The sequence below is a fragment of the Hyaena hyaena genome, unplaced genomic scaffold, assembly GCF_003009895.1.
Source record: "Hyaena hyaena isolate Hyena2069 unplaced genomic scaffold, ASM300989v1 scaffold_425, whole genome shotgun sequence".
Lineage (NCBI taxonomy): Eukaryota > Metazoa > Chordata > Mammalia > Carnivora > Hyaenidae > Hyaena > Hyaena hyaena.
Genome location: NW_024081052.1, coordinates 710,572 through 737,077, shown reverse-complemented (window position 1 = coordinate 737,077; position 26,506 = coordinate 710,572). Strand labels below are relative to the sequence as shown.

At 37.7% G+C, this 26,506-nt stretch overlaps 2 protein-coding genes across 7 annotated transcripts in view; both read left to right on the top strand.

Annotated features, from left to right (window-relative positions):
* FNIP1 (folliculin interacting protein 1) overlaps window positions 1-7,762 on the top strand; it is a 136,089-nt gene extending 128,327 nt beyond the window's left edge. For both annotated transcript variants that reach the window (XM_039252550.1, XM_039252549.1), the window contains 3 exons: window positions 157-354; window positions 4,868-4,983; window positions 6,886-7,762. In XM_039252550.1, coding sequence (XP_039108481.1) covers window positions 157-354; window positions 4,868-4,983; window positions 6,886-6,964 — 393 coding nt within the window. In that variant the 3' untranslated portion in view covers window positions 6,965-7,762. The remainder of the gene's footprint in view (window positions 1-156; window positions 355-4,867; window positions 4,984-6,885) is intronic.
* A 7,997-nt stretch (window positions 7,763-15,759) lies between these two features.
* The window catches only part of RAPGEF6 (Rap guanine nucleotide exchange factor 6), a 204,568-nt gene continuing 193,821 nt past the window's right edge, over window positions 15,760-26,506 (top strand). For all 5 annotated transcript variants that reach the window (XM_039252546.1, XM_039252545.1, XM_039252543.1 and 2 more), the window contains exon 1: window positions 15,760-16,009. In XM_039252546.1, the coding sequence (XP_039108477.1) occupies window positions 15,941-16,009 (69 nt within the window). In that variant the 5' untranslated portion in view covers window positions 15,760-15,940. The remainder of the gene's footprint in view (window positions 16,010-26,506) is intronic.

The following is a 26,506-nucleotide window of genomic DNA, read 5'->3' as shown; positions in this document are numbered from 1 at the left end:
TAATTATTCCATTTTCTACTGTCAAGGATTCTTTGGCATTAGCTGTCAAAATTTAATATTCTTTTGCTCTGTTTTTGTTTAGTGTCTCTTCTTTGCCTTATTTTCTTACCATTTATTTGACAACTTCATTTACTTAAGATGCATTCTTCTTTTCAGCATCCAGTGTTGGATGAACCAATAGCAGAAGCTGTCTGTATTATAGCAGATATGGATAAATGGACTGTTCAAGTGGCGAGTAGCCAGAGACGAATGACAGATAATAAATTGGGAAAGGAAGTATTGGTTTCCAGTCTTGTTTCCAACCTGCTTCATTCCACTCTTCAGCTTTATAAACATAACTTGTCTCCAAATTTTGTAAGTATGTGTATGACTTGAGTTATTTAGCACTCAGATAGATAGGTGACTAAACTTTAGTGTGTGCCTACATTAAATACTGCTGTTAACTTCATCATTGTTGCCTGGAAGAAAGATGTTATAGTGTGAATGTTTGTGTTTCTCTAAAATCCATGTGTTGAAGCCCTAACACCTGGTAGGATCTTATTTGGAGATGGGCTTTTGGGAGGTAATTAGGGTTAGATTAGATGATGAGGGTGGGGACCTCATGATGGGATTAGTGGCCTTCTAAGAAGCAGCAAAAGGGATTGTGAGGACTCAGCCAGAAGCAGTCCCCTGCCTTCCTGGAAGAGAGTTCTCACCAGAACTGGACCATGCTTGCACCCTGATCTTCAGGCTTCCAGCATCCAGAAAGGTTGTTTAAGTCATTGAGTTTGTGCTGTTTTGTAATGGCAGCCCAAGCTCACTAAGTCAGAAAGGGATGTGAACATTTCTGTATGTTGTATGGTTGCAGCAGCCAGAAATTAGTGCCAGACTTGGATCTTGTAAGGTATGGATATGCAGTGCCTCCTCCCGCCTCCCCTCATCAGGCTTAGTGCAGAATGCCAGTGCATTCTAGAGCTTCACTTTTGTGTCAGGACTTTGAATGATCCCTCTTCTAATACTGAATAACCCTCTTACTGAGGACACCATTTCCAACTTCCAAAGTTCTTTTTTTTTTTTTCTCTCCTTGTTAGGAGAATTATAGTACAGCTTAGTTAAAAACCTCTGTAGATCAACATGGTAAAGACCGTATATAACAAATCTACAGCTAACATTATTCTCAGTGGTGAGAGATTGCAAGTTTTACCTCTTAGATCAAGAACAAGACATAGATGCCCACTTTAATCACTTTGATTCTGCTTAGTACTGGAAAGCCCTAGCCAGAGCAGTTAAGCAAGAAGAAGGAACAAAAAGTTTCCCAGTTGGAAAGGAAGAGGTAAAATTCTGCAGATGACATAATCATAAATGTAGACAACTTAAAAGATACCACAAAAGAACAGATAGAGCTAATGAATTCAGCAAACCTGCAAGATACAAAATCAGCATACAAAGATAGTTGTATTTCCATATACTAGCAATGAACAATCTAAAATGAAAGTTAAGAAAGCAGTTAAAATAGCACCAAAAGAATAAATTACTTAGTAATAAATTTGACCAACATCAAACAGCTTGTATACTGAAGACTAGAAAACATTGCTGAAAGAAATTAAAGACATAAATAAACAGACATGTTCATAGATCGGAAGACTTAGTATTATTAAGGTGACTGTATTGTCCAAAGTAATCTACTTACTCAGTGTAATCCTTATAAAAATCCCAGTGACTTCTTTTTTTTGAAGAAAAAGACCAGGTATACTAAAATTTGTGTGGTCTCTCCAAGGATGTAAGGAGCCAAAGTAATCCTAAAAAAGAACTATGATGGAGGACTCACACCTCCTGATTTCAAAACTTAGTACAAAGTGACAATCGTTAAAAGTGTGATGTTGGTATAAGGACAAACATATAAAGCAATTGAATATGATAGCCCCCAGATACACCCTTACTTACATAGTCAGTTGGTTTTGGACATAGGAGTCAAGACCATTCAAAGAGGAAACGATCCTTTGCAATAAATCATGCTGAGAAGACTGGATATCCACATGGTAAAAGCATAAAGTTGAGCCCTTTATGCCATCTACAAAAATGAATTCAAACTTGAATGTGTCTTAAACCTAAACTTAAGTGCTTAAACTATCTATAAAACTTTTTGAAGGAAACATAAGGAATAATCTTTATGGCATTTGATTTGGCAGTGATTTCTTGGATTTAAAACCAGAGTTTGAAGAAAACAGAGGAGATAATCTTTATGACATTTGATTTGATAGTGAGTTCTTAGATTTAAAACCAAAAACACATGGGCACCTGGGCGGCTCAGTCGGTTATGCGTTCCACTTCAGGTCAGATCATGATCTCATGATTTGTGTGTTGTAGCCCCGTGTTGGGCTCTGTGCTGACAGCTAGCTCAGAGCCTGGAGCCTGCTTCAGATTCTATGTCTCCCTCTCTCTCTGCCCCTCCCTGCTTGTACTCTGTCTCTCTCAAAAATAAATGAATATTAAAAATTATTTTTAAAAAGTACAGACAAGAAAAGTAAAAATAGATACATGGGACTTCATCAAATTAAAATTTTGTACCTTAAAGGACATTATCAACAAGTGAAAAGACAGCGTGCAGAGTAGGAGAAAATATTTGTAAATCATGTATGTTCAAAGATACTGGTATACAGAATATACACAGAACTCCCACAACTCACCAACAATAAAGAAAAACTCAACTTAAAAATTGGCAAATAGACATTTCTCTAAAGAAGATGTACAAATGGTCAATGAGCATATGAAAAGATCTTCAGCATCATTAGTCATTAGGAAAATGCAAATCAAAACCACAGTGAGATCCTCCTGTCACATCCATAAGTATGGCTATGATCAAAAACAAAAATGACAAGGATTAGCCAAAGTGTGGAAACTGGAACCCTTGTGCATTGCTGCTGTGGAAAACACTTTGGCACTTCTCTGAAAAGTTTAACATTGTGTTGCCCTATGATCCAGCAATTCTACTTCTGGGTTGACACTCAAAACATTTGAAAGCAGGGACTCAAATACTTGTAGTATTGTGCTCATGGCAGCATTATTTGCAGTAGCCAAAAGTTGGAAACAACTCTATAATCAAATGAATGGATAAACAAAATGTGGTATCATACATAGAATGGGATATTTGAGCCATAAAAAGGAATGTAATTCTGATACCTTTTTACACAACATGGATATAGCTTGAGCACATTATGCTAAGTAGAATAAGTGAAAATGACAGATATATATGGTTCTACCTAAGTGAGGTGTCTAGAACAGGCAAATTCATAGAGATAGAAAGTAGATAGAGATTACCAAGGGTTTGGGGGAAGGAGGGAATGAGGACTTATTATGTAATGGATACAGAGTTTCTGTTTGGGATAATGAAAAAAAAGTTCTGGAAATGGATAGTGATGATGGTTACACAATATTCGGCTGTACTTAATGCCACGCAGTTTATACTTAAAAATGGGTAATATCGTAAATTCCCTATATATGTAAATTATATGTAAAGCTTAAGCGTGTGTGTGTGGGTATGTGTATATAATTTCTATTTTGTTTTTCCAAGAAGAAAATGGGTATTTTATTAGCAGGGTTTTTTTTTTTTCTTTTTTTCTTTTTTGGTGTAAGCTCCATGCCCACTGTGAGGCTCAAACTCATGATCCTGAGATCAACAGTTTCATAGTTTACAGACTAAGCTAGCCAGTCAGTCACACTTATTAGGAGTTTTAATAGTTGATTTTCAGTGGAAAGGAATAGTCAGCAAGAATTTAGTGGTTTTTGTTGTTTTAAATATTTCTTTCTTGAGAGAGAGAGAGACAGAGACAGAGAGACAGAGGACACATAGCAGGGGAGGGGCAGAGAGAGCGTGAAAGAGAAAATTCCAAGCAGGCTCCAAGCTATTAGGGCAGAGCTGGACACAGGGCTTGAGCTCACAAACCATGAGATCATGACCTGAGCTGCAATCAAGGGTCCACCAGTGAACCAACTGAGCCATCTGAACATCCTGAGAATTTAGTATTTTAACACCTGAAACTCATGTTTTGTCCTCATACATGTATAGCATCAATTTACATGATAAATCACCAATTTTATTAAATTGAGCAAGTTAGTTAATAAATGGAGTGTATGTGTTTTAGTTTTTAATGTTACACTGGCTCAGAAACCTCTCTTTTTTAGTAAGGACTACTGAACATTGTGAGTTGTCGCAAACTTTTTTCTTTAACTCCTCACAGAAGAATGCACTCTTTCCTATGTAATTATATTTGAACTGTATTATTTTATGAGTATATTTATCAAATTTGGAATAAAAGCATTTTTTAAAATTTACGGAAGTGTGTAGTGGTGATAGTTTCACATCTTTTTGAATGTACTTAATGCTTCTCAATTGTACACTTCAAAATGGTTAAAATGGCAAATTTTATAATATGTATACTTTACTGCATTAAAAAAAAACACACACACAGGGTTCCTGGGTGGCTCAGTCAGTTAAGCTTTTGACTTTTGATTTTGTCTCACATCATAATCTCATGGATTCATGAGATTGAGCCTCCTGTTGGGCTCTGTGCTGATAGTGTGGAGTTTGCTTGGGATTCTCTCTCTCCCTATCTCTCTCTGAACCTTCCCTGCTTGCACTCTCTTTGTCTCACTCAAAATAAATAAACATTAAAAAAAAAATCTCTGTAGGATCTAAATGTTTGATATGAGCTAGAAAAAAATTTACACTCCTTTAGCTAAAATTATGTGCTTTAAAAATGTTCTCCAAACTTTAATTTATATACAAATAACTAAACAGAATGGTCAAAAATGTGATGCTTTGGAATTTGCCATCACTTTGAGTTAGAAACCCTTTTCTGACCTGGTTCTTTTTCCCCCTTAACTGCAGTGTGTAATGCATCTTGAAGACCGATTACAGGAGTTATACTTCAAGAGCAAAATGCTGTCTGAATACCTGAGGGGACAGATGCGTGTCCATGTCAAGGAACTAGGAGTGGTTCTAGGGTATGTTTATGGTTTCTCTTCTGGCTTTGTTTTCTCATTGAACTTTGTAGGCAAGGAATATCCCTCAGATTTGCTTTTTTTCCTTTTAAAGTTATTTTCCTGTTAGAAGCTTAACAGTTATCAGTTAGGTTGCTCTATACCATGTAATAAGCAGATCCCTGGCCTCCACTGATTTCAAAGGCATCGTCTCTTGTACTATTATAGTAAGTTGAGAATATGGTCAGATAAAAATGAATTAAAATCTAAATTTTCATCTTAGTCAAAATAAGTAAATATTCATTTTTATTCATTATATGTGTTAAAACTTATCATTCCCACATACGACCTGCCATCCACATGAGTTGATTGAAGTAGCACCATTCTGTGGGTGGTAGAACATTATCTACATAATACTATTCATTTCCTATTGTTTTTATATTGTATCTGTCTACTTTGCAGTTACTCCTGGGGAGAAGACACTTTTCTAAAATGCTAACTGCAGGAGGAACAGGAAATTGGTGGGAGGCATTATATAGCCCTTTTCTTTACATTCTGTAGTCACTTTGCCCGTGTTCTATGGCTACTTTGTGTGTGTGTGTGTGTGTGTGTGTGTGTGTGTGTGTGAATTATTTCCTGAAATCCTGTTGAATAAATTAAAACAAGGTAGAACTTTTTTAAATTAAGCTTTTTAGAAGGGAGTCAGCATTAAGTAGCAACTGTACATCAGAAATCAAATTAAATTCTTCCATTAATGTTAATCCTAATCATCTAGACTGGACACAGATAATTCTGTGTGTGTCTTGCCTTTATTTTTAAAAAATCTAAACTAGCTTCTAATGTATTATGCATATAACCAAATTTTACAGTGTGCATTTTGACATAAAATGAAAATTGATTCATCAGTGTCTTTTCTCCATCTTCTCATTCTCACCCAAATACAGTTAATGGATTGTCTCTTCTTACAGAATTTTTAAATGTATAGGATAAAAAATATAAATTGGTTTTATATCCTATTATGATGCAGCTTCCCTTTGAATAGATCTTGAATGTGCATACAAACACATACTAATTTATCTCATTATTTTTAATGGTTGTATAGCATTTAATGATATGTTAGAATTTAGATTATTTTCAGGTTTTTGTTATTACAAATTAATACTGAAATGAATATAAATCTTTGAAGTTTATAGGATAAATTCTTAGTAGTAGAATTTTTGGTTAAAGGACATGTATATTAAATTTTTGATAGATACTGTTAGTTATTAAAATATCAGAATAAATTCTCACAGACAGTAGGAAGCTACCTCTTCCTACTGCTTCCTATTAGCAAATTTTTTCATCTTTGTTAAGCTACTAGCTTAAAAAATGTAATTTGATTTTATTCAGATTTATTCTCTAACCATGAATGAGACTGCATAACTTTTTCTATCTTTTATTGGCCTTTTCCCCCTATAAATTATTTGTCATAGGATGAATTTTTAAGAAGCTTCCATTACTTCTTCCCAGTACTTCTTTTTATAAAAACATTTGTATCCAAAACAGTATGAATGCACACAATTTCTGTATTATTATAGTTTATTGTATTTCTTAGATACGGTCCCTTGCCCTGATACATGGTCCATTAGCAGGTCAGTGAAATGCTTTCCTACATCCATGACCTTGTTGCTGTTGGGTTTCAGAGGCTTTCTTTTTACACAGTCGTCAGCTTTGGTTTTTACTTACTGAAAAATTTCCAGCTTGTGTTATCTTCAAGTCTCTTGTTATCCTTTTCCTTTTGGCAGAGTGCCCTAGGCTCTTATAGTGCCTACATATAGTGACATATATATATGTCATATAGTGACATATAGTGACTACACATAGCACTTACACATGTCCTGGGTACAGAAAGCCTAAACTCAAAAAAATTTTTTTTCTTCATTTCAGGATTGAATCCAGTGATCTTCCTCTTCTGGCTGCTGTAGCAAGCACTCACTCTCCATATGTTGCTCAGATACTCCTTTAACATAAAGGTTGTTAGAAATTAACTTTGGTAGAAAGTTAAATAGAAACTAAGGAAGCAGATACAAAATGCATTTTATGGCATTTTTTTCACTGTTAGAATTCCATCTAAATGAGTCAAATGCCTGGGTATCCTGCATTGCAGTACATACTGTGTGATCATTGGGTTGCTTTTTCATTTCGGCTGGACTTTTGGGTGGTAGTATATTTTTAACCAAGTGAAACTAAAACAGCATAAATAATATTTAGGGAAAGCATTTGAAAAAGCCAAAGGATAGAGATTTCTACAAAATGGATAATAACATCAAGGAATTTCATATGATCACTCCTTTGTTGCCACACTCATAAATAGCAATGTATATCTCACAATTAAATGACTCAGAAATAGTCATTTAACTAATTTTAACTCCTTATTTCTAAGGTATGTACATCTATAAAAGCTTGATTATTTGTTCTTTTGTTTTTCAATTCAAAATAGCTAATTTTAGGGTATTTCTCAAACTATTTTAAACAGCCTGTTAATTATAATAATCCAGAATAATGAGTGTAAATGTGTGTATGTTATCCATCGAAGTGTACATATGTATCTATTTTTTAAAAAAAAAGTAGAAATACAAGATTGATTGGTAAACATGTCTTTTTAAAAATAATATTTTCAACTAGTATCAGTTGTAAATAGTGTTGAAATGTTACTTTCTGGTGAACTTTTTGTTTCACACACCCTAAAATATAACTAATGCCAATCTTTTTTTAAGGCTGAGGAATGTAGTTTCCCAAAATAAAAATACTACTTTATACCATTTGTTTTGTTTGTAAGAATAAGCTAATTCTTATAAATGTTAATATTTACATATTTGCATCTAATTTAATAAAAATTAGGATTAAAAGTTGCACCAAAGCATTGGGAAAAATAATACTATTTTCTTTAAAAGTGCTCAGGTAGCCAAGGCCTTTGCTTTCAGTATCAGCCCTTCTTGAAACCATAGGAACTGAGTATTTCATAATATTCACAGCTTCATAATAATCAGTTTATACTAATAGAGCTTGTTAACTCTTAAAATTACTTTCTTTCCTCTAATAGTCCTTCCCTTGCAAAATCTAATTTTTTTGAAATATTTTCACTTTCCAGTTGTTACTTTTTTTGTATATATTGTAGAATGTTGCTTATGAGAAAGGCTAATTAATGGAACCAAACTCTTGTAAGTAATGTAAATAGAAAGATGGGTAGATAAAGTTTTCATTTATGCTCTACTACCTCAGTTTACTTGAATACTACATTATAGTTTATTCTTTACTTACCTGATCTAAGATACTTTTAATGCTAAAAGTGAAATTGGTTTCTGCTTTCATGGACTATTTTCATCCTAGTTAATTGATTAGCTTAAAGAAACTACTTGCTTATTCTCTTACTAAATACAACTACTGTATAATACATTCATTCTTGCTGTTTGAATTTTCAGTAATTAAGGAAGATTTCTGTGGTTTGTTTAGTCTTTGGCCTTGAATTTATAATAGTGTTGGGTCACATTTTGCCTTGTTCTTTATGTATTCAAGAAATCTCTAATAGAAAAGATATGGTTATTTTAATGGAGTGTAAACCTGAAATTGTTGTGCCTGCAATCACTCTTGCCCCTGTGTCCTGTCTCCTGGTCCCAGTTAGTACCTGAGTCTCCCATGGATGACCTGCTGCCAAAGGGTATTTATAGATCTGTTTTCTTTTGCTTAATTCTCTTATTCCATTAATCATTGAAATTCTTCCCTCTTTTATTGTTTGGGATTCTATGAGTCAATTTGTTTGGCAGAATTCAGAATATAGACAGATTTTTATGTGGGCCACTGTACATTATTTTTTTTATTGCAGTTCAGAATGATATGTAGCAGGTAGATAATGTCTGGTTTTGCTTGTTTCCTTTTTTTGATTAATCATCAAACTATTCATGGCCCAGTTTGAAATCTCTAATTGTCATTTAGGAAATCCAGTCTTCAATAAATGGATGGCCCATGCTACTACTGTTCCTTTTAAAACTAAGCTTTGCTCAGAAGGAAGAACCTATAGTTTCTTAATAGAATCATTAATCCTTATAGGATTCCTGAGTTTTATAATTCCTAACCTTCTATAATTTCTACTGCCTTCATCATAGTCATGTTTTTCCTTACACAAAGCCCAAGGAATGAGCTGCTACTTCTTTAAAGTGTGATCATTATGACGAATGTGAAATGAGTTTTGGCCTGTTGAAAATAATTTTTTTAACTTCTTATGGTACAGACAGTTAGGTGTTACATATTTTAAAACCCTGTTTGTTGCAATAGGGAATTTAAAAAAACCTGTTTGTTGGAACAGGAAATGAAAAGGGATCTTTTTACATGATAGATTTAAAACTAAATTTTCCTTGTATATAGACTAATTGGTTTGATTTGAAATATTTTTGGCTTTTATTAATAAGTCTTAATTCTGAGTTTGAAAATGTTAAGTGCAATAAACATACTAGCACACACTTCATTTTGTTGCAATTGGCATACACTGGGGATGATCACTTTAAAAAAAAAGATTTTACACAATGCCTATTTCTGGTGGATGTCTTATGAGCTTGTTCTGCTTTCTCTTAAGTTATTTAGATGGTGGGATATGTAAAATGTACATACTTGTTCCTTGTTCTGTATACATTTCTCAAATGTACACCTGTATTATAATAACCTCCCAGTTCTAGGGGAAATTTGTGCAATAAATACACGTCAATTTGATGGACGATGTTAGTTTTTCTTTTGTGTGTTAATAAGGTACATGTAACATCATGGACTCTTGGGTCAGCTCACTTGGATTCTTTTCACAAGTGTGGCACTTCTACATATATGACCATGTTCATTATATCCTTCTTTAATCCTAAATTTCTTTATTGGTATTTAGTAAAATCTACTTTCTAAGGTTTCTAAGGAATGTACTTTCTAAGATCAAGTGAAATAGTGTACATCAGAAATTGATCTCAATGCATGGCACACCCCAAGTGCTCAATAATTCTTAGCTGCTGCTGTTACTAGGTATTCTGTCCAGTTTCCCTTGTATGGCCCCCCAGCTCTTATGGGGAGAATTTAACGTATGTTCTTGTAAATGAAAACATAGTCACAAAAAATATACTGATATAATGTTACATGATGACAAATAGAAAATCTTTTTAACTTCTTTGAAAACAAACTAAACATCATTTAAGACCTAGAAAACTCCATGTAAACCTATTAAGAACATGTATTCAATACTATTGACTTTATAATTAAAAAAAATTGGCCAGTTGGTTTGGATTCTAAAACTTTTTTTCACTGATTTTGCATGTGACTCTGAGCAGGTCTGTCATTTTCATCTGCATTATACGGTAAGTAAGCTCTTCCATCAATCCAGAGTGCCTGCTTTGCAGCAGTGATTCAGCCCTGAGTAAGCTGTTGAGATGCTACCTTATCTTACTCAAGCTGGTCGATTTGGGCAGAGTTATGCCAGGAAATAGGATTAGATCTGTCTTCATATCACTTTATATATATGACTCTTAAATTTGACCAAAGAGGATAAGTGCAGAATTTTATTTTATTTTTTAAATTGTTGTAAATGTTTTATTTATTTCTGAGAAAGACAGCATGAGCAGGGTAGGGTCAGAGAGAGAGGGAGACACAGAATCTGAAGCAAGCTTCAGGCTCTGAGCTATTTGTCAGCACAGAGCCCGACGTGGGGCTTGAACCCACGAACCATGCGGTCATGACCTGACCCGAAGTTGGACTCTTAACTGACTGAGCCACCCAGGGTGCCCCCAAGTGCACTATTTTAAAGCAGAGAGGAAGTGTCAAGTATTTGGGTAATATTCATCAGATATTTTAAAAGTTTATAATTGGTACCTGTGTTTATTTGTGCTATTCCTGCATATAAATGATATCTTGTAACATTTCTGAGAAGCATAGAGGAATGATTTTAGTGATAAGAATCTGAAAACACACAATTTAATCTGAGATCATAGTCTTTCCTTTGAGGGTTTGTTTTATTTCTCAGACCAGAATGGTTTCCAACTACTATGTGGTGACAGATGTACTGTAAAAGATTATCTGGTATTTTTTTGTTTTTGCCAATGTAGAATGTAGGAGTGGGATGGCACCAAACTGAGTCGAAGGTGCAATGGGAGCTGGGGAATTGTAGTTTTGAGTAGGAAGGACTTAGATAAAAAGGCAGAGGTTGGAGTGTGTAGAGCTTCTTATCTTTGCTTTGGAGTGCAGACCATGGACTTGGTCATATTTGTTTTAAGTTTAACATTTGAGACTCCCTCCCCACCCCCCAAAAAACTATAAGCAACCCAAAAGATGTTTTTAAATAATATGTGAAATATCCACTCATTATTTGTCAGGAGAACTTTAGTGATCTTAAAGCATATGCTACCTCCTGAGACTTGGTCCCTTCTACTTCTTTTAAAAGGGACTTTCTTTCTCCGGAAAGTCTGAGCCTAGATCTATCCCTTCATCAGATTGCATCTCTGGGTTAACACTGATTAGACCTTCAACAGAAAAACCTGTATTTACTCTAAGGAGAGGATTAAGTTGAAGAGGCTTAAGCTTCCTTGTTTTCCAAGTGACTGTTTTAACAAGGGCAGTCCAAAAATAGGTCTATGTATTCACCTCATTGCTCAAATTCAGATTCTTGGTAAAGGCAATGTGACCTAAATAGTCTCTAGGGGAATAACATTGTTGAAATGTGGAAGTATAAGGAAGATGTTATTTTCTCAAGAAACTTATGATGCCACTCTTGTGTCACACATTTATTTAGTCCAGCACTTACAGGTCAGTATCCTTTACTGTGTGAAAAGTCTGGAATTAAGTTGGGTCAGATTAGTCCAGAACCTGAGTTAGTTTCAAGTAGTTTTCAAACCTGGTCACATGTTAGAAATACCTAGGTAGCTTTTGAGAAATACGAATTCCTAGACCTCACCCTCAGATCCTGTTTTAATAATCATAATTGGCCTTACTTAAAGATTTGGGCCAGAAAATGTTCTTCTTTTCACTCAATCTCCCAGCATATGCCAGATCTCAATTCTTTACTTCATTCCAGGTGCTATTAAAAACAGTCCTATTTACTCGCATGTTTTTGTTGGTTTGCTATTAGTTTGGAAAGATAGCCATTATGAGTCTGTCTGCCTAATTAGGATTTAGTTTTGCATAAAACATTTGCTTAGCCAGAACTTTCTTTGCCACTGGAGAGCAATCAAGTGCCTATCTTTTTTTACAGCAAAATCCCCTCTTAATTGCTTAGTCCTTAGGTAGTTCCGTTTATTCATTCGACCAATACTAATTGAGCACTACTTACGTGTTAGGCACAAGTCTGGGTGCCAGTGATATGCCAGTAAATAACACAAACCTTCTGTGTTCTCTTGGAGTTTACATACTTGTCACTGGTGGAAGAGATAGATGAAAATATGGTACCAAGTTGTAATAAGTATAAAGGAGAAAAATAAGGTAGGGTAAGAGTTAAGCCATTTTTTTCTTTTTAAGATTTAACCATGTTTTGTTTTTCCTAGGATTTAGTAAACCGTTTGCATAACGAACCATTATGGTTCTTTTCAGATACCAGGTTGTACTGGTGAATCCCATCCCAGAGGTTACCTTTTCTCTGAAAGTAGCTAGTAGAGCTTTCACTGTCAATTCACTTTTTTCAGCATACCAGAGCATAAAAGATGGTTAGGACAAGATAGATTTTGAAAATTTACTTGGGTGCCTGGTTGCCTGGGTGGTTCATTCAGTTATGCACCTGACTGGGCTTGGGTCTTGATCTCACAGTTCATGGGGTTCTGTGCTGGCAGTCAGGAGCCTACTTAGGGTTCCGTCTCTCTCCATCTCTGTCTGCTTCCCGGTACCGTGCACACACACACACACACACACAGTCTGTTTCAAATAAACTTAAAAAAAAAAAAAGTGCTTAATTTTTGATTTGTATAACTACCATGAACATTAATATATTGTGTTTACTGTTGCTGTCTTATAGTAAAGCTTAAAAGTAAGTTATTTTTGTATATATTCATTTTTCTCATGAAGTATTATATACAGAAAAATTAATACACACTAATGTAACCATCATTTAGGTCAAGAAGTAAATAATATTTTGTAACCTAGAATTCTCTTTCTCCATGTGTCCAATGCTGATCATAATCTTCTCATTTTTCTAATTACCAACCTGACTTTTGTGAACATTGTCTCCCTTTTTCTTTATAATTTTATGTCTATGCATCCCTATGTGATGTAATTCAGTTTAGCTTGTATTTGATCCTTGTGTGTATAATTATACTTGATATTTTGTGGTTTGCTTTTTTTCTTCTCAACACTTTGCTGGTGACTCATCCATGTACAATGCAGTTGTACTGCATACATATACCATAATATACTCATTCTATATTAATGGACATGTGGTTAATTTTGGGTTAATATGAACAATGAACATTTTTGTTCATCTTTTCTGGTGTACACGGGTATTCTTCTGGACATAGATCGAGGATTGGACTTGTTGTCAATGGGTGTGTTTCAACTTTACTACATTTTTTTCCTTTTTTTTTTTTTTGGCCAAAGCAGTTTCCCAGTTTACACTCTCTGTGAGAGTTCTTGCTCCACATCTTCATGAATACCTTAATATGTTTCTGAAAGTTATTAATGAAAAAAATAGTCATTAAAAAAACTTTGCGGGGGGCGCCTGGGTGGCTTAGTCGGTTAAGCGTCCGACTTTCGCTTAGGTCATGATCTCGCGGTTCGTGGGTTCGAGCCCCGCGTCGGGCTCTGTGCTGACTCCCAGCTCAGAGCCTGGAGCCTGTTTCAGAGTCTGTGACTCCCTCTCTCTCTGACCCTCCCCTGCTCACGCTGTCTCTCTCTCTCTCTCCTAGAAATAAATAAAACATTAAAAAAAAAAAAAAACCTTTGCGAGTTTTTCAAACTCGAATTTCTGCTTTAGAGAAATCACTTTTCAGACGTGAAGTAATAGAAATAGAAGTAATAAAGAGTGCTTGTCCTTGCATTATGCAGGCAACAGCCCGAGTACTTCACATGAATTATCTCATGTAATCTTGAGAATCCCAAAGCAATGGGATACTTTACTAGTCTCATTTTACAGATAAGGGAATGAAGTTCAGAGACATTAAATGACTTCCCCAAGTGATTCAAATAGAAGTGGTGTATTAAAGACACCCATTCCGGTGTTTGCACCTAAAGTCCAAGCTCATGGTCGTCATGCTTTAATTCCACTTTTGTGTTTCAAAATACTTACGTGGCCCTAGAAACTGATCCTTCAAGGGCTAAGCAACCTGTATGATCCTAGGCAGACTTTTGAGAGGGTGTTTATACACACAAAAAATGTCGAAAATGGGTCACTGCAGTTCCTTGTGCTCTCTACAACTACTTTATCACCAGGATGGCTGAGCCACAACTTCCCTGGTAAGGTTTTTGACCTATACTCAAAAAAGAAATGTGCTAATATTATGTTGTAAACTTCAAGTTTGGGTAAGCCCAACGACCAACGGAAAACAAAACTATTATTAACATCATTACCAAGTCCCAGAAATGGTAAAAGTTGCGTCCTCAATTATTTCCTTTTCGTTGAATTATTTTTTTGTTGTTCTAAAATACAATTTTAATTACCACGTCATTAAAAGAGTAAATAACATCGTAATCATAGATCACTGTTAGTAAACTGTGCTAACTGCTGTGAGAAATACTAAGATGGACGTAGATGTGGTGTAGACCTCAAAAGGCTTTGAATTCAGTAAAAAGGATTAAGCCTATGAGGACTACAAAATAAGGCATTTTGAGACCAGTGCGGCCCATGTGTGCGCCAAAAATATACGGTGAAAAATACTGTCTTGGAACGATGGTGTCTGGAATTCGATCAGTCGTCTCACTGAAAACATCTACACGTGCCTGGCTATTATGAAGAGTGGTCTGTTTTTCTTACCCAAGGGGCCAGTAGTTTATAAACGGAAATCTGTTTTATTCGCGCTGTCGGGAAACAGGCCAGCACGTATAATGTAGCGCAAAATTGGTGACTCGAGGCCAGACGACCCTAAACCCTCCCCGCCTGAGGAAAGGGCTGAGCCGAGACAGGGCTGCCCTAGGCATTGGTTATGTGAATGCAGTACAGACCTGACTTCTCGAACCCCCCGCTAATCCAGAGCAGGCTGCGCCATCAGCGCCTGCCACCTCTGCCAACCTCTGCTCAAGGCCTGAAGGCTTTGATTTCTGTCCTGATCTCAGCACGTCTGTAAAAGACTGGGCGTGTACTTCCTGGTAGCCTCCTTCCACAAGAGAATCGTTTTATTAAACGTAAGGAAGAGATGGAATGACTTCCTTGTTCGCTAAACGGTAGCAGCGAAGTCCGCACTTTGTTCGAGGGAGGGGCGTCGGAGTTGCAGAACTGGACTGTGGTCGGAGCCTGGGCCACGCCCTGAGGTTCCGTATTTGGTGCACACACGGAACCCTATACCTAGGACAATTACCCCACCGTTCCGCCCCAACAGGTTACTTCTGCTTAGTCCGTCATAGCGCATTTCCGGCCTCTGTACCGGAAGTTGAAACAGCCGAAACCGCAAATCCGCGGCGGATCCTGTGACCCATTTAGGTGAGATCTCGCGACGCTTCCTCAAATCTCACGAAGAGTCGTTAGAGTCCTAACTGCACCACCCCAGTTTTTACGTCACCACGGAGACACGCCCTTGGGCGCCCGTTTGCGTGCTCGCCCGTGTTGCGCATGCGCAATCCTCCTCCTTCCGCCCCCGTGCGGGCTTCCCTCTGGCCAGTCGCGCGTGGGCTGAGGCCCTGGGCGGGCGTTGCGAAGGCTTGTTTGCTTGAGCACTGACCCCGGAGCAGTCCGGGGTTCTCTACCTCGGGGGTGGAGGGTGCAGACCCCATTACCTAAGGTGAATGTGCTGTTTCGTGGGCTGCTAAGGACAGCCTGGGGAGCACGGGGGCCGGGGTAGCGGCCATGAACTCGCCCGTGGACCCCGGTGCTAGGCAGGCGCTGAAGAAGAAGCCTCCGGAGCGGACCCCCGAGGTAAGGTTGGCGGACCCTGGCTGTACAACGGACAACATCCCCTTGTCGGTCCGAAACCTGCGGCGACTGTCCCCTAGCCAGATCCTCGCACCTGCTGCCAGTGTATCTGTTCTTTGCGTACCCACCGCGGTCACCCAGGCCCTTCTCGCGGAGGAGATGACCGCCTTTCTTGCTTGAGATGCCGCCTTCCTCGTACACTCGTCTTTGCCGGTGACTTCCTAGTGTTTTCGATAAGAAGTCACCATTACAAAGTTGTATTTTCTCAGGGCAGAATGTGCGTCTTGGAATGAGAGTGCCCCTGGGTAGATAGACTGAAAAACCAAGTAGATGTTGTAAGTGAATAGTCAACTTACTAAGAACTTACTGTCTAGAAAAGAAAGTTTTCAAAATCAGTTTAAAACTGCAGTCAAATGATAAATTCTGGTAGTGGATGATGCGTATTTAAAGATCTGTTTTTGTGGTACTTTCTCAGACTGTCAGCGGGAAATTTTACGGTATTTTGTGCTTGGAGCCAAAATTTGGTGTATTGGGTTAGTAACAGTGGCATCCGCTTAAATGATTTTCTTTTTACCTGAAGGCTGTTTTTTTTAGGCTGGTGTCAGAAACTTTTAACTTTCCACACCTTATAGTATACTTAAATTGGGGTGGGGAGAGGTTTTCCTTGATTTGAAAAAATTTCTATATTAAATGGTATGTTTCCTAACTCAAAAAGCAAAAACTGACAACAGTGTGAATGGATTGTTGGATTTTTTTGGATAGACGTTCAATAAATGAAATTAAGTGCTTTGATTAATTCTTACTAAGTCACCGTGGAGGTGTTTTCAGATTTATAGTGCTTTGCATAGTGGGTTTCAGTAACTTCGGGCTGACCTTTTGTGACATGACATTAGTCAGGCTGTTACTGTAGTTGTGATAAGCCAGACTTTGTTTTTGGGGATCCCGATCTTTGCATGGAAACAAGACCTATTCTGCTGCTTTCCAGAGTTCTCATTTTGAGACCTACATTTATAATCCCATGTGTTTTAGTTTCTCCATGATGATTCCTGAAGTCGTTGTGAGCTAATTGAAAGTGTTCACCTTCACAGGTGAATTTGCTGTAGTTTTTATATAATTAGAAACTATTTCGCACGGTTTCAATGCATAATGTAAGTTTTACTTTTTTGCTTTTTAAAAAATAGTTCTTTATGTTATTTGTTTTTATTTATTTTTAAATTTTATTTATTTATTTTTAGAGAGCACATTTGGAGTAGGGACAGAGAGAAAGAGGCAGAGAGAGTCCCAAGCAGGCTCTGCACTGACAGCACAAAGTCTGAGTGAGACTCCAACTCACTAACCATGAGATCATGACCTGAGCTGAAATCAGGAGCCTGACGCTTAACTGACTGAACCACCCAGGCACCTCTCTACTTTTAAATATAATTTATGATAAATTCACACTTACTGGGAAAATCCTATTTCTCTCTTTAAGTTTTTATTTATTTGAGAGAGAGAGAGAAAGAATAAGTCGGGGAGGGGCAGAGAGAGGTGGACAGAGGATTCAAAGCAGGCTATGTGCTAACAGCAGAGAGCCCGATGCAGGGTTCAGAGTTAAGAACCATGAGATCATGACCTGAACTGAAGTCAGATGCCCAGGACACCCAGGCATCCCTGCTTCTCTTTAATAGCAAACTTAGCTAGTTTGAATGGCCTATTTTTGAGCCTTAGGAAATTTTCTGAACTATTCACAAAATTATGTTGACCAGTGTGTGCCACATTAATTACTTTATCTTGTTTTACTGGAACAGCAGCATTGCACCAGGGAATGCTGACCAACTGCCCACGATACAGTCTAGAGCCCTGACATTTAGCAGCAAAACATGTTAACTGCTTGATTCATTGGTAGTGCTTTTGAGTGAGCCTAGAATTTGTAGTACAAAAGTATGAGTAGAGAAGTGGTAACCTGAATCCAAGTGATGTTTTATTTTTGATAACTTGAAATTAGCTCCAATTCTTTTCTCAGGAGATCTTTATTCTCTTAGTGAATTCTTAAATTTGTATTATGTGATAATTGCTCATTTAAAAAAGAATAAGGGGGTTGCAAGCAAGTGCTGGGTTGCAGTTTAAATAAGATGTCAGTGTTGTGATTTTTGAGAAGATGAATTTTGATTTAAGGCTTGATGCATGTGATGGAATTAGCCCTGGAGATAGATGGTGAAAGAGATTTCTAAGTAGAAGGAATAGTGATTGTGCTCCTAAGATGAGAGTATGTCTGGTGCATTCAAGGAATACCAAGATGCTCTTAGTGACTGGAGGAGAGTGAACAAGGGTGAGAATTATAAGAGATGAAGTCAGAGAGGCAATAATAGTGGTGTAGGAGGGAGTATATCATTAAGGACTCTGTAAGTCCTTGGAAATTCCTTAACTCTTATTTTGTGTGATAGAGGGGGCTGCCAGAGAATTTTGGAGCAGTGATATTATACTACTTAACTTTTTAAAAAGCACCCCCTAGCTCCCTGGGTTGCTTGCTGGGTTGAGAAAAGACTGTATGCGAGCGAGCGTTCAAAGAAGCAGGCACATCAGTGGGAAAGTATCATGTTAAAGTTAGGAAGAGCTGATTGTAACTCAGAGTAAGTGATAGTAATACAGGTGGTAAGAAGTAACCAATTATGGAAAGAACTTTGAAGGTTTAGCCAGCAGGATTTGCTAACGAATAAGCATTGTGCTTTAAGGAAAAGTAGAATCAAGCAAGATTGTGAGGTCTTTGGCCTGAAAACTGGAGTGTTGGAGTTACCATCAAAGAGGAGTGGGGAAAGCTGCAGGAGGAGTGGGTTTGGGGAGGGAAGATCAGGAATTCATTTTTGAACATTACAAGTTTGAAAGTCTATTAGAAATGTTGAGTAAGGAGTTACATATACAAATGTGTTTTTCTCTAGAGAGGTTTGGGCTGTGGATAGAAATTTTATAGTCATTAACTTTAGATGTTATTTAAAGTCATGAGACTAGATGAAATTACCAAGGCGGTGAGTGTACACAGAGAATAGAAGAGGACCGAAGGCAGTCCCACATGGTACACTTGATTACTACAGGATCAGGGGAGAAGAGCAGAAACCGCAAAAGAGAATGAGTGGGAGCAAACAGTGCAGGACAAAAAACGCCAAACCAGTAGAGTGTATAATAGAAGGGGATAAAATTCATTCAAGTTATTTTTTCGTGAATCCCTAGTGGGTGCAAAGCATTATGAAAAAATATGCAAATAGATAAGAATCACTGCCTTGTAATCTTGTCAGGTGTTTGCATTGTGTAATTAATTAGTCTACTGTGTGTCTGGGACAAGCTAGTAGTCCCTTTATTTTGTACCATCTGTTGTCCTTATATGTAACTATCATCTTAATCTTAGTGAGCCAGACATTGAACGTGGAATTGTGTTTTAAAAGTATTCCACTTAGAGCTGTGTTTAACAGTTTTTACTTTTCTGGCTATTTCTCCTATTTTGTAGATCCAGCTTCACAGTACATTGCCTTTCCTGAGCTAGTTCTCTGATTTCCACTTCACAAAGACTTTTTTTTTTTTAAAGGAAAATTTTAGATTTAAGTACTCTGCAAAGCTTAGTGCTCTAAATCAAAGAAAGCTGTTAAGGCACTCATTTTGAGTCCTTAAACCAAAGTTAAAGGTACTATAGTCAAAATTAAGGCCTTGAATTCAGCTCTTCCTCAACTCAGTCCATATGCAATATCATTTTTTGTCTGTAACGTTTCTTTTTACCTCAGAGTGAGCTCCTTAACTCTCTTAGGGTTTTATTGGTTTTATTCCGTTAGTGTTTAATATCATGCTTTGTATGTACTAAATAATGAGTAAATGTGTTAAAACAAAATTTCGAATTAATTTCGTGTGGTCTTCACGTTAAATATTAAATCATATTAAATACATACTAGTTTCTGTCAATTAGAACTGCTGATTGTGTATCTCCTGGGAAGCCGTTCAGCAGCTTGGCTTCAGTTAATATTTATAGGCTGATAACTTGGTCCATCTTACCCTTTTGTGTGCTTCGGATCCATATATTTAACTACTAAATTGTCCTCCAGGTTCTTGAATCACTAGTCCTAAATTGAAAACTCATCATTGCTTTTTAATGTTCTGTTGGTGACTGCTCCAGTTGCTCAGTTTAGAAATTCATGTTTTCACTCTTGATTCCCTTGTTAATCTTCCTCTCTGTATCCAGCTGGCCATTAAGCCTTGTTACTTTTATGTTCTGAATATCTACCCTCCTCCCCACCCTGCCCCTTCTATTACCCTATTGCAGGCCCTCGTTTAATTTTACCTCTGACTATTTTGTTTGAGTCATTTTTTATTATATTACAGCTACAGTGTTGTTTTTAAAATTTTTTTAAAATTTATGTTTGTTTATTTTGAGAGAGAGAGAGAGCATGCCCACGAGCAGGGGAAGGGCAGAGGGAGAGAGAAAGAGAATCACAAGCAGGGTCTGATTTGTCACCACTGGAGCTCAGTCTCACCACCCATGAGACCATGACCTGAGTCAAAATCAAGAGTTGGATGCTCAACTGACTGAGCCACCCAGGTACCCCTACAGTGTTCTTTTTAATGCTTACATCTGATCGTGTTTCACTCTTGTTCAGAGTTACCCACTGCCTAGGTAAATTAGCAGTATAAGTTATCCACATTATTTTGAGGTGTTATTAATATTTATGTTAGAATAATACTTTAAAGAGGGACTATCTGAGGTAAACTGAGTTCTGTGGTTATCTCAACTAGGTAATAACTAATTTATCCTTTCATTTAATAAGTATGACAGACAAAATACTAAAAGCCAAGGTTGTAGAAAGAAATTGTCCCTATTTTTCAATAACTTAGGAGAAAATCATGAAAACATTAGTAAAATATTAAGGTTTTGGTGACAGAGGTATGGATAGGATACTTTGGACTGCAAGTGGAAGAAGAGCTCTGAGGAGCAGTTAACTGAATCTTAAACACTGTGAATAGTTGGCAGTATGGTATCCAGAAGGGAGGTCATTCCAGGCAGAGAGGAACAACAGCAAAGGCAAAGTATATGGATAGAATAAGAAGCCACCCTTTTAGCGTGCATTCCTGGTTGGGGTGGTATCATTCCCAAAGGGACAAAAATTATTTTTTAGGGGAATAGTGAAAAAAATCTTAGACCTCACTATGGCTTGTAGCCTTCCAAAACTCAGTTCTCCCTGACAGAATTTCATCCCTTAGTATTTGATTTGGGGTGGGGCAGCATCTAGGAAAAAAGTGTCTAAAAATGTTCTTTGGGAGGGATGTGATAAGGAATAAAGGTTGCAAAACATTGCATATTGGTTTTGAGTGGTGGTACATGGTGCTGGATGTTAAGAGTTGAAGCTGGATATACTACATGGGTTGGATTATTTCAAGGATTTGAACTTGAATAAAGGAAAAACATTGGAGGCTTTAGAGCCCGAAGATAAGCTTTACAAAGATTACTCTGGGTATTGTAGAAGATGTCCTTGGGAGGAAGGTGGGTGCTGTAACTAAGGTAGGGTGAACATAAAACATTTTGTCCAAACCAGCATACTTTTCTGAATGAAAGAAAGGACTTTTTATGGTTATACCAGGATAACAGGGAAACCAGGAGATAGGTTCCTGGTTATAGGAAACAAATGAAGTGGTTCATGTGTGAGATATGACAGTAGCATATGATATAAATTAGATAGTGAGGAGGTAGAATTGGCCCAAAGTGGTCACTGGCTTTTTTTTTTTTTTTTGAAAGTTTGAGATTGACCCTAATACATGTAAAGTCCATATCCCCCAAGTATATTGCCAGCTTAATTTTTACATAGATGTTTAGGTATCATTGAAATCAAGGATAATACCACCACTGCAGAAACTCCTCCTTTGCCCCTTGCAGTCAGTACCCTTTCCAAGAGGAAAGCACGGTTCTGACATCTTTTGCCGTAAATTTGTTCTGCCTGCTTTCCAGCAACCAAGAGGACTGTGAAGCTACCTTGGTTTTTTGTGGTATACTTCTGGACTGAATTTTGAACCTCCTCTCTTGGTGATTTCTTTGATCTTAACCAGCCTCTCCTTTATATCTTAATTCCTCCTTTTGGTTACCCTTTTGAATGTTCTGCCTTACTCTGTTCAGACCTACTTTTGAGATAGGTGTTTCTCAGCCCCAGAAGTGGGTTTAAAGGCCAAGATACACCCTGCCCTTAGGTTCCTCTCAAGCCTCTCTAATAGCACCAGGTTAAGTCTGGCAAAATCTTCCTGTCTTTAGTTTTTTGGGAACAGGTTTGGACTGGGTGCAAGAGTAAAGCAGAATCTAGATAACTTTTAGATTCTTGATATGGGTAACTGTGTGTTTAAGAGTGCATTATTAAGGAGCAGAATTCGGGTAGGAAGAGATTGAGTTTTGGAAGGAATTTGAGATTCTGTGCAAGGGATACAGAATAGGAATGCTAGTAAGAATTTGGAGCTTCAGATCAAACTTCAGATCAAACCAGGCCGTGGATCTGAGTTGATATGAGAGTCTACAGCATGTTGATTACAGGTGAAATCATAAGACTGGTAGGAATGACCAGGGTGAAAAGCAAAATGAGAATAGGACAGCCCGCTTAGGTGCTCTACTGTTAAAGGGATGAGACACGGAGGAGAAAACTGCAAGACTGAAAAGAAATTGTTAAAGAAGTAGGAGAACAGAAGAGTGCTGCTATAGGAGGGCATTTCAGACAGAATTCCCTTATCACTAATGTCACATACTGTAGAGAGTTCAAGAAAAGTGAGGACTGATAAATTCTTTGGATTTTGTCTATCAGAATGGTTTCAAGACTAATGAATAAAGATCCTGATTGCAGTGGGTTGAAGTTAAGACCCAAGAAAGTGAAGGCAGCAAGTACTGTTTGTGAATATGTGTAAAGAGATAGTCCTCTATGACCTTTTGCCTGGCACTCTATCCAGCCTTATCATCCCCCATCCCAAACATAGGCATTTTAACTACTTAAAAATATCATAACACTGTACTTCTCAACTTAGGCTATATATATTTCTCAATTTAGGTTTTTTTTTTTTTTTTTAATGCCTATGCCTGTCATTATTTTCTTGAATTAGAACCTTGAGGAATGGAGTCTTAAGCATTAGTACTTACAGACAGCTTCTTAAAATAGTTGTGATATATAGATAGCGGTGAGAAGTATTGTTGATTGTGTCATATTCTCCTGTGTCTTTGCTTCATACAAGATGGGAAACTGGTGTAGTATTCATAGCCCTGGAATTTTGCATTTGGACAAGCCTGTTTCAGATGTGGACTCCAGCACTGAGACTTTGAGTGACTCTGGGCAAGTTACCTAACTTAGAGAACCCTGAATATAATTTTGGGGTTTTTGTGTGCCCTAAATGAGATAATATATGTAAAGTGTTTAGCGAAGTGCCTGTCGTAATAAATATTCAATAAATGGTAGATATACATACTAGCTTGCCATTCCCTCTGAGTGGAAAGCCATCCTTTGGCTTGGCAAGTTCAGTTTCCTCACTTTTCCACTCTTCACTGTTCCCAGGATATTTGACACCTTCCTCCACCACAGTAATTACTGTGTTATGATTACTTACATGTTTGTCTCTCTGGTTGGGCTATCAGCTCCTTGAAGACAGTATATCCTTGTGTTCCACTGCCTCCTATGCAATACTTGGTACATAGTAGGTATCCAGATATTTGTAAATGACTTTAAAAAGAAAAGGAATGTGAGGTGCTTGGGTGGCTTAGTTGGTTAAGTGTCTGACTCTTGGTTTCAGCTCAGGTCACGATCTCCAGGTTTGTGAGCTTGAGCTGCCATTGATTGGGCTTTGTGCTAACAGGATGGAGTGGAGCCTGCTTGGGATTTTGAGATTCTTTCTCCCTCTCTCTCTTCCTCTTCCCTGCTCATGTGTATGCTCTATCTCAGATAAACTTAAAAAAAAAAAAAAAAAAAAAAGAAAGAAAGAAAAGAAACGGAATGTGAAAAATACTTTTCCCCTCTTCTAGTGGAGGTTTCTTTTGGTCTAATATTTGAAGTACTGAGATTAAAAGACTGGTGAAGTTTGGCCAAAATGGCAAAAAATATGCTATTAATCTCTAATTAACATTTCAATAAAGTACAGTTGCCATGAAGACATGTGTTTTACCTGGCAGTTCATCACAAACAGTACAGATGGAAGAAACTCCTTTTTTGTTTGGTTTTAAAAGAAACACAACACACGAACAAAAAACTTCAGAGAAATTTCAGTTTTAATTTCTCATAGGATTTAACCAGATGATTTTAAAACTTTTCCTGAGGAAAAATTTCACACTTAAAAAACAACAACAATTTTTAGGAAATTTAAAGAGGGAGGTAGGAATGTAAGAAGACAAAATTGAGTATTCTTATAGTTATCCATTTTAGGATTTAGAATAATGATCTTTAAGTGTAGACTTGTAGAGGTTTTTTTCTAAATTGGCGTAAGTGCACCATTGTACTTGGAGGCATTTTTGAGTGAGTCACTGTGCACATCCCTGAGGGTGGCAGAACAAAGATTCTCTTGTGCTTTTCTACAGCAGATGCACATTCAGAGGGTTTTTTGGACAGTAAAAGAATTTATTTATGCTTGTGGGGCCCTTTGGCCTTCATTTGTAAATTGAACTGGATAGAAAGGGCATAGAGATCTGGATGGGGCTTTTATTAGACAACATCTCTTCTGATCGCCTCATTTTAGGTGTATTGGAGATTCCCACCTAGATTCCCACCTAGCTATTCAGTTTAGACACCAAAAATTTTGTTTCGGAGAGACTGAGGACTTCGCCATGAGAATTCTGCAGAAAGGAGCATCTAGGCCTGATGAGCTTGTCTGTGTGACAAAGTCCTGTTCTTTGGAAGTGTTGGAGGGGCTGAGCTCTGTAACATTGTAGTTATTATTTGGCTTTACCTTAGACTAGCCTATTTATTTATTAAAGTTTGTTTATTTTGAGAGGAGAGACAGAGCAAGGGGGTGGGGGGAGGTCAGAGAAAGCGAGAGAGGGGCACAGAATCCGAAGCAGGCTCCAGGCTCCAGGCTCCAGGCTCCTAGCTGTCAGCACAGAGCCTGACACGAGGCTCGAATTCACAGACTGCAAGATCATGACCTTAGCCGAAGTCGAACACTCAACCGACTGAGCCACCCAGGTGCATCTGGACCAGCCTCTTTATTTTTTTTTTTATTTTTATTTTTTTAAATGTTTTTATTTATTTCTAGGAGAGAGAGAGAAACAGCGTGAGCAGGGGAGGGTCAGAGAGAGAGGGAGTCACAGACTGAAACAGGCTTCCAGGCTCTGAGCTGGCAGTCAGCACAGAGCCCGACGCGGGGCTCGAACCCACGAACCGCGAGATCATGACCTAAGTGAAAGTCGGATGCTTAACCGACTAAGCCACCCAGGCGCCCCAAGGACCAGCCTCTTTAAACTGAAGTCTTGCTGTCAATAAAAAGTGAATGAGCCAGTTTATTAAGAACATGAGATTATGGACGCCTGAGCAGCCCCTATTTGATGTTTTCCACTACTAGACACTCTCTACTACTTTGCCATAAACTAAAGCTTTGGCAGCTGGAGGGCTTTACGGTTTGTCATGTGACAGAGATAGTGGGGTTCATTAGATAGGGCACTTAGTACAAAACTAAAGTAGCACTGCCAGCATGTATTTGTGAATGTATATAGTATAGCACTCCTAGAAATAGGTCAAGAGCTAGTGAAATGAGTTGCATACAGAGAACAGGAACTGAGCTCCTGAGAGGTAAAATGTCTTGCTCAAGGTCACATGATTCTTGAGTGACTTCCTCAGTTCAGTAGCACCCCACTTCTCAGAACAGTGAAATTTAGGCCATATTTTAAACTTTGAACTTTTGTTGGTCACTGTCCAGATGTCTAATAATTTCCTGATTAAATTGTTCTTGTTATAATTTGCCTGTGATGTATGCAGTACTTTAAGGTGCTGTATCAATTCAATGGAAGATATCAATGTACTGGAAGTTCAGAATTCTCAAGTTTCATGTAGGATGAAAACAGGTGTGATTGATGTCTGTATTGGTGATTTCTTACACCATTTCTTATACCATTCTGTTTTCTAACTTAAATATACATTTTTTAATTTTTTAATGTTTTTTATTTATTTCTGAGAGAGAGACAGTGTGAGCAGGGGAGGGTCAGAGAGAGAGGGAGACACAGAATCCGAGTCTCACAGGCTCTGAGCTAGCTGTCAGCACAGAGCTCGACGCGGGGCTCCAACCCATGAACTGTGAGATCATGACCTGAGCTGAAGTCGGATGCTTAACCGACTGAGCCACCCAGGTGCTCCATCTAACTTATATTTTTGTTTTCAAAAGGTAGTGTATTCAATTTAGATTTTCTTTTTTCTTTGATGGTTATTTTTGAGAGACGAGAGAGACAAAAAGTGTGAGTAGGGAAGGGGCAGAGAGAGAGGGAGAGACACAGAAGCCAAAGCAGGCTCTAGGCTCTGAGCTGTCAGCGCAGAGCCCAATGAG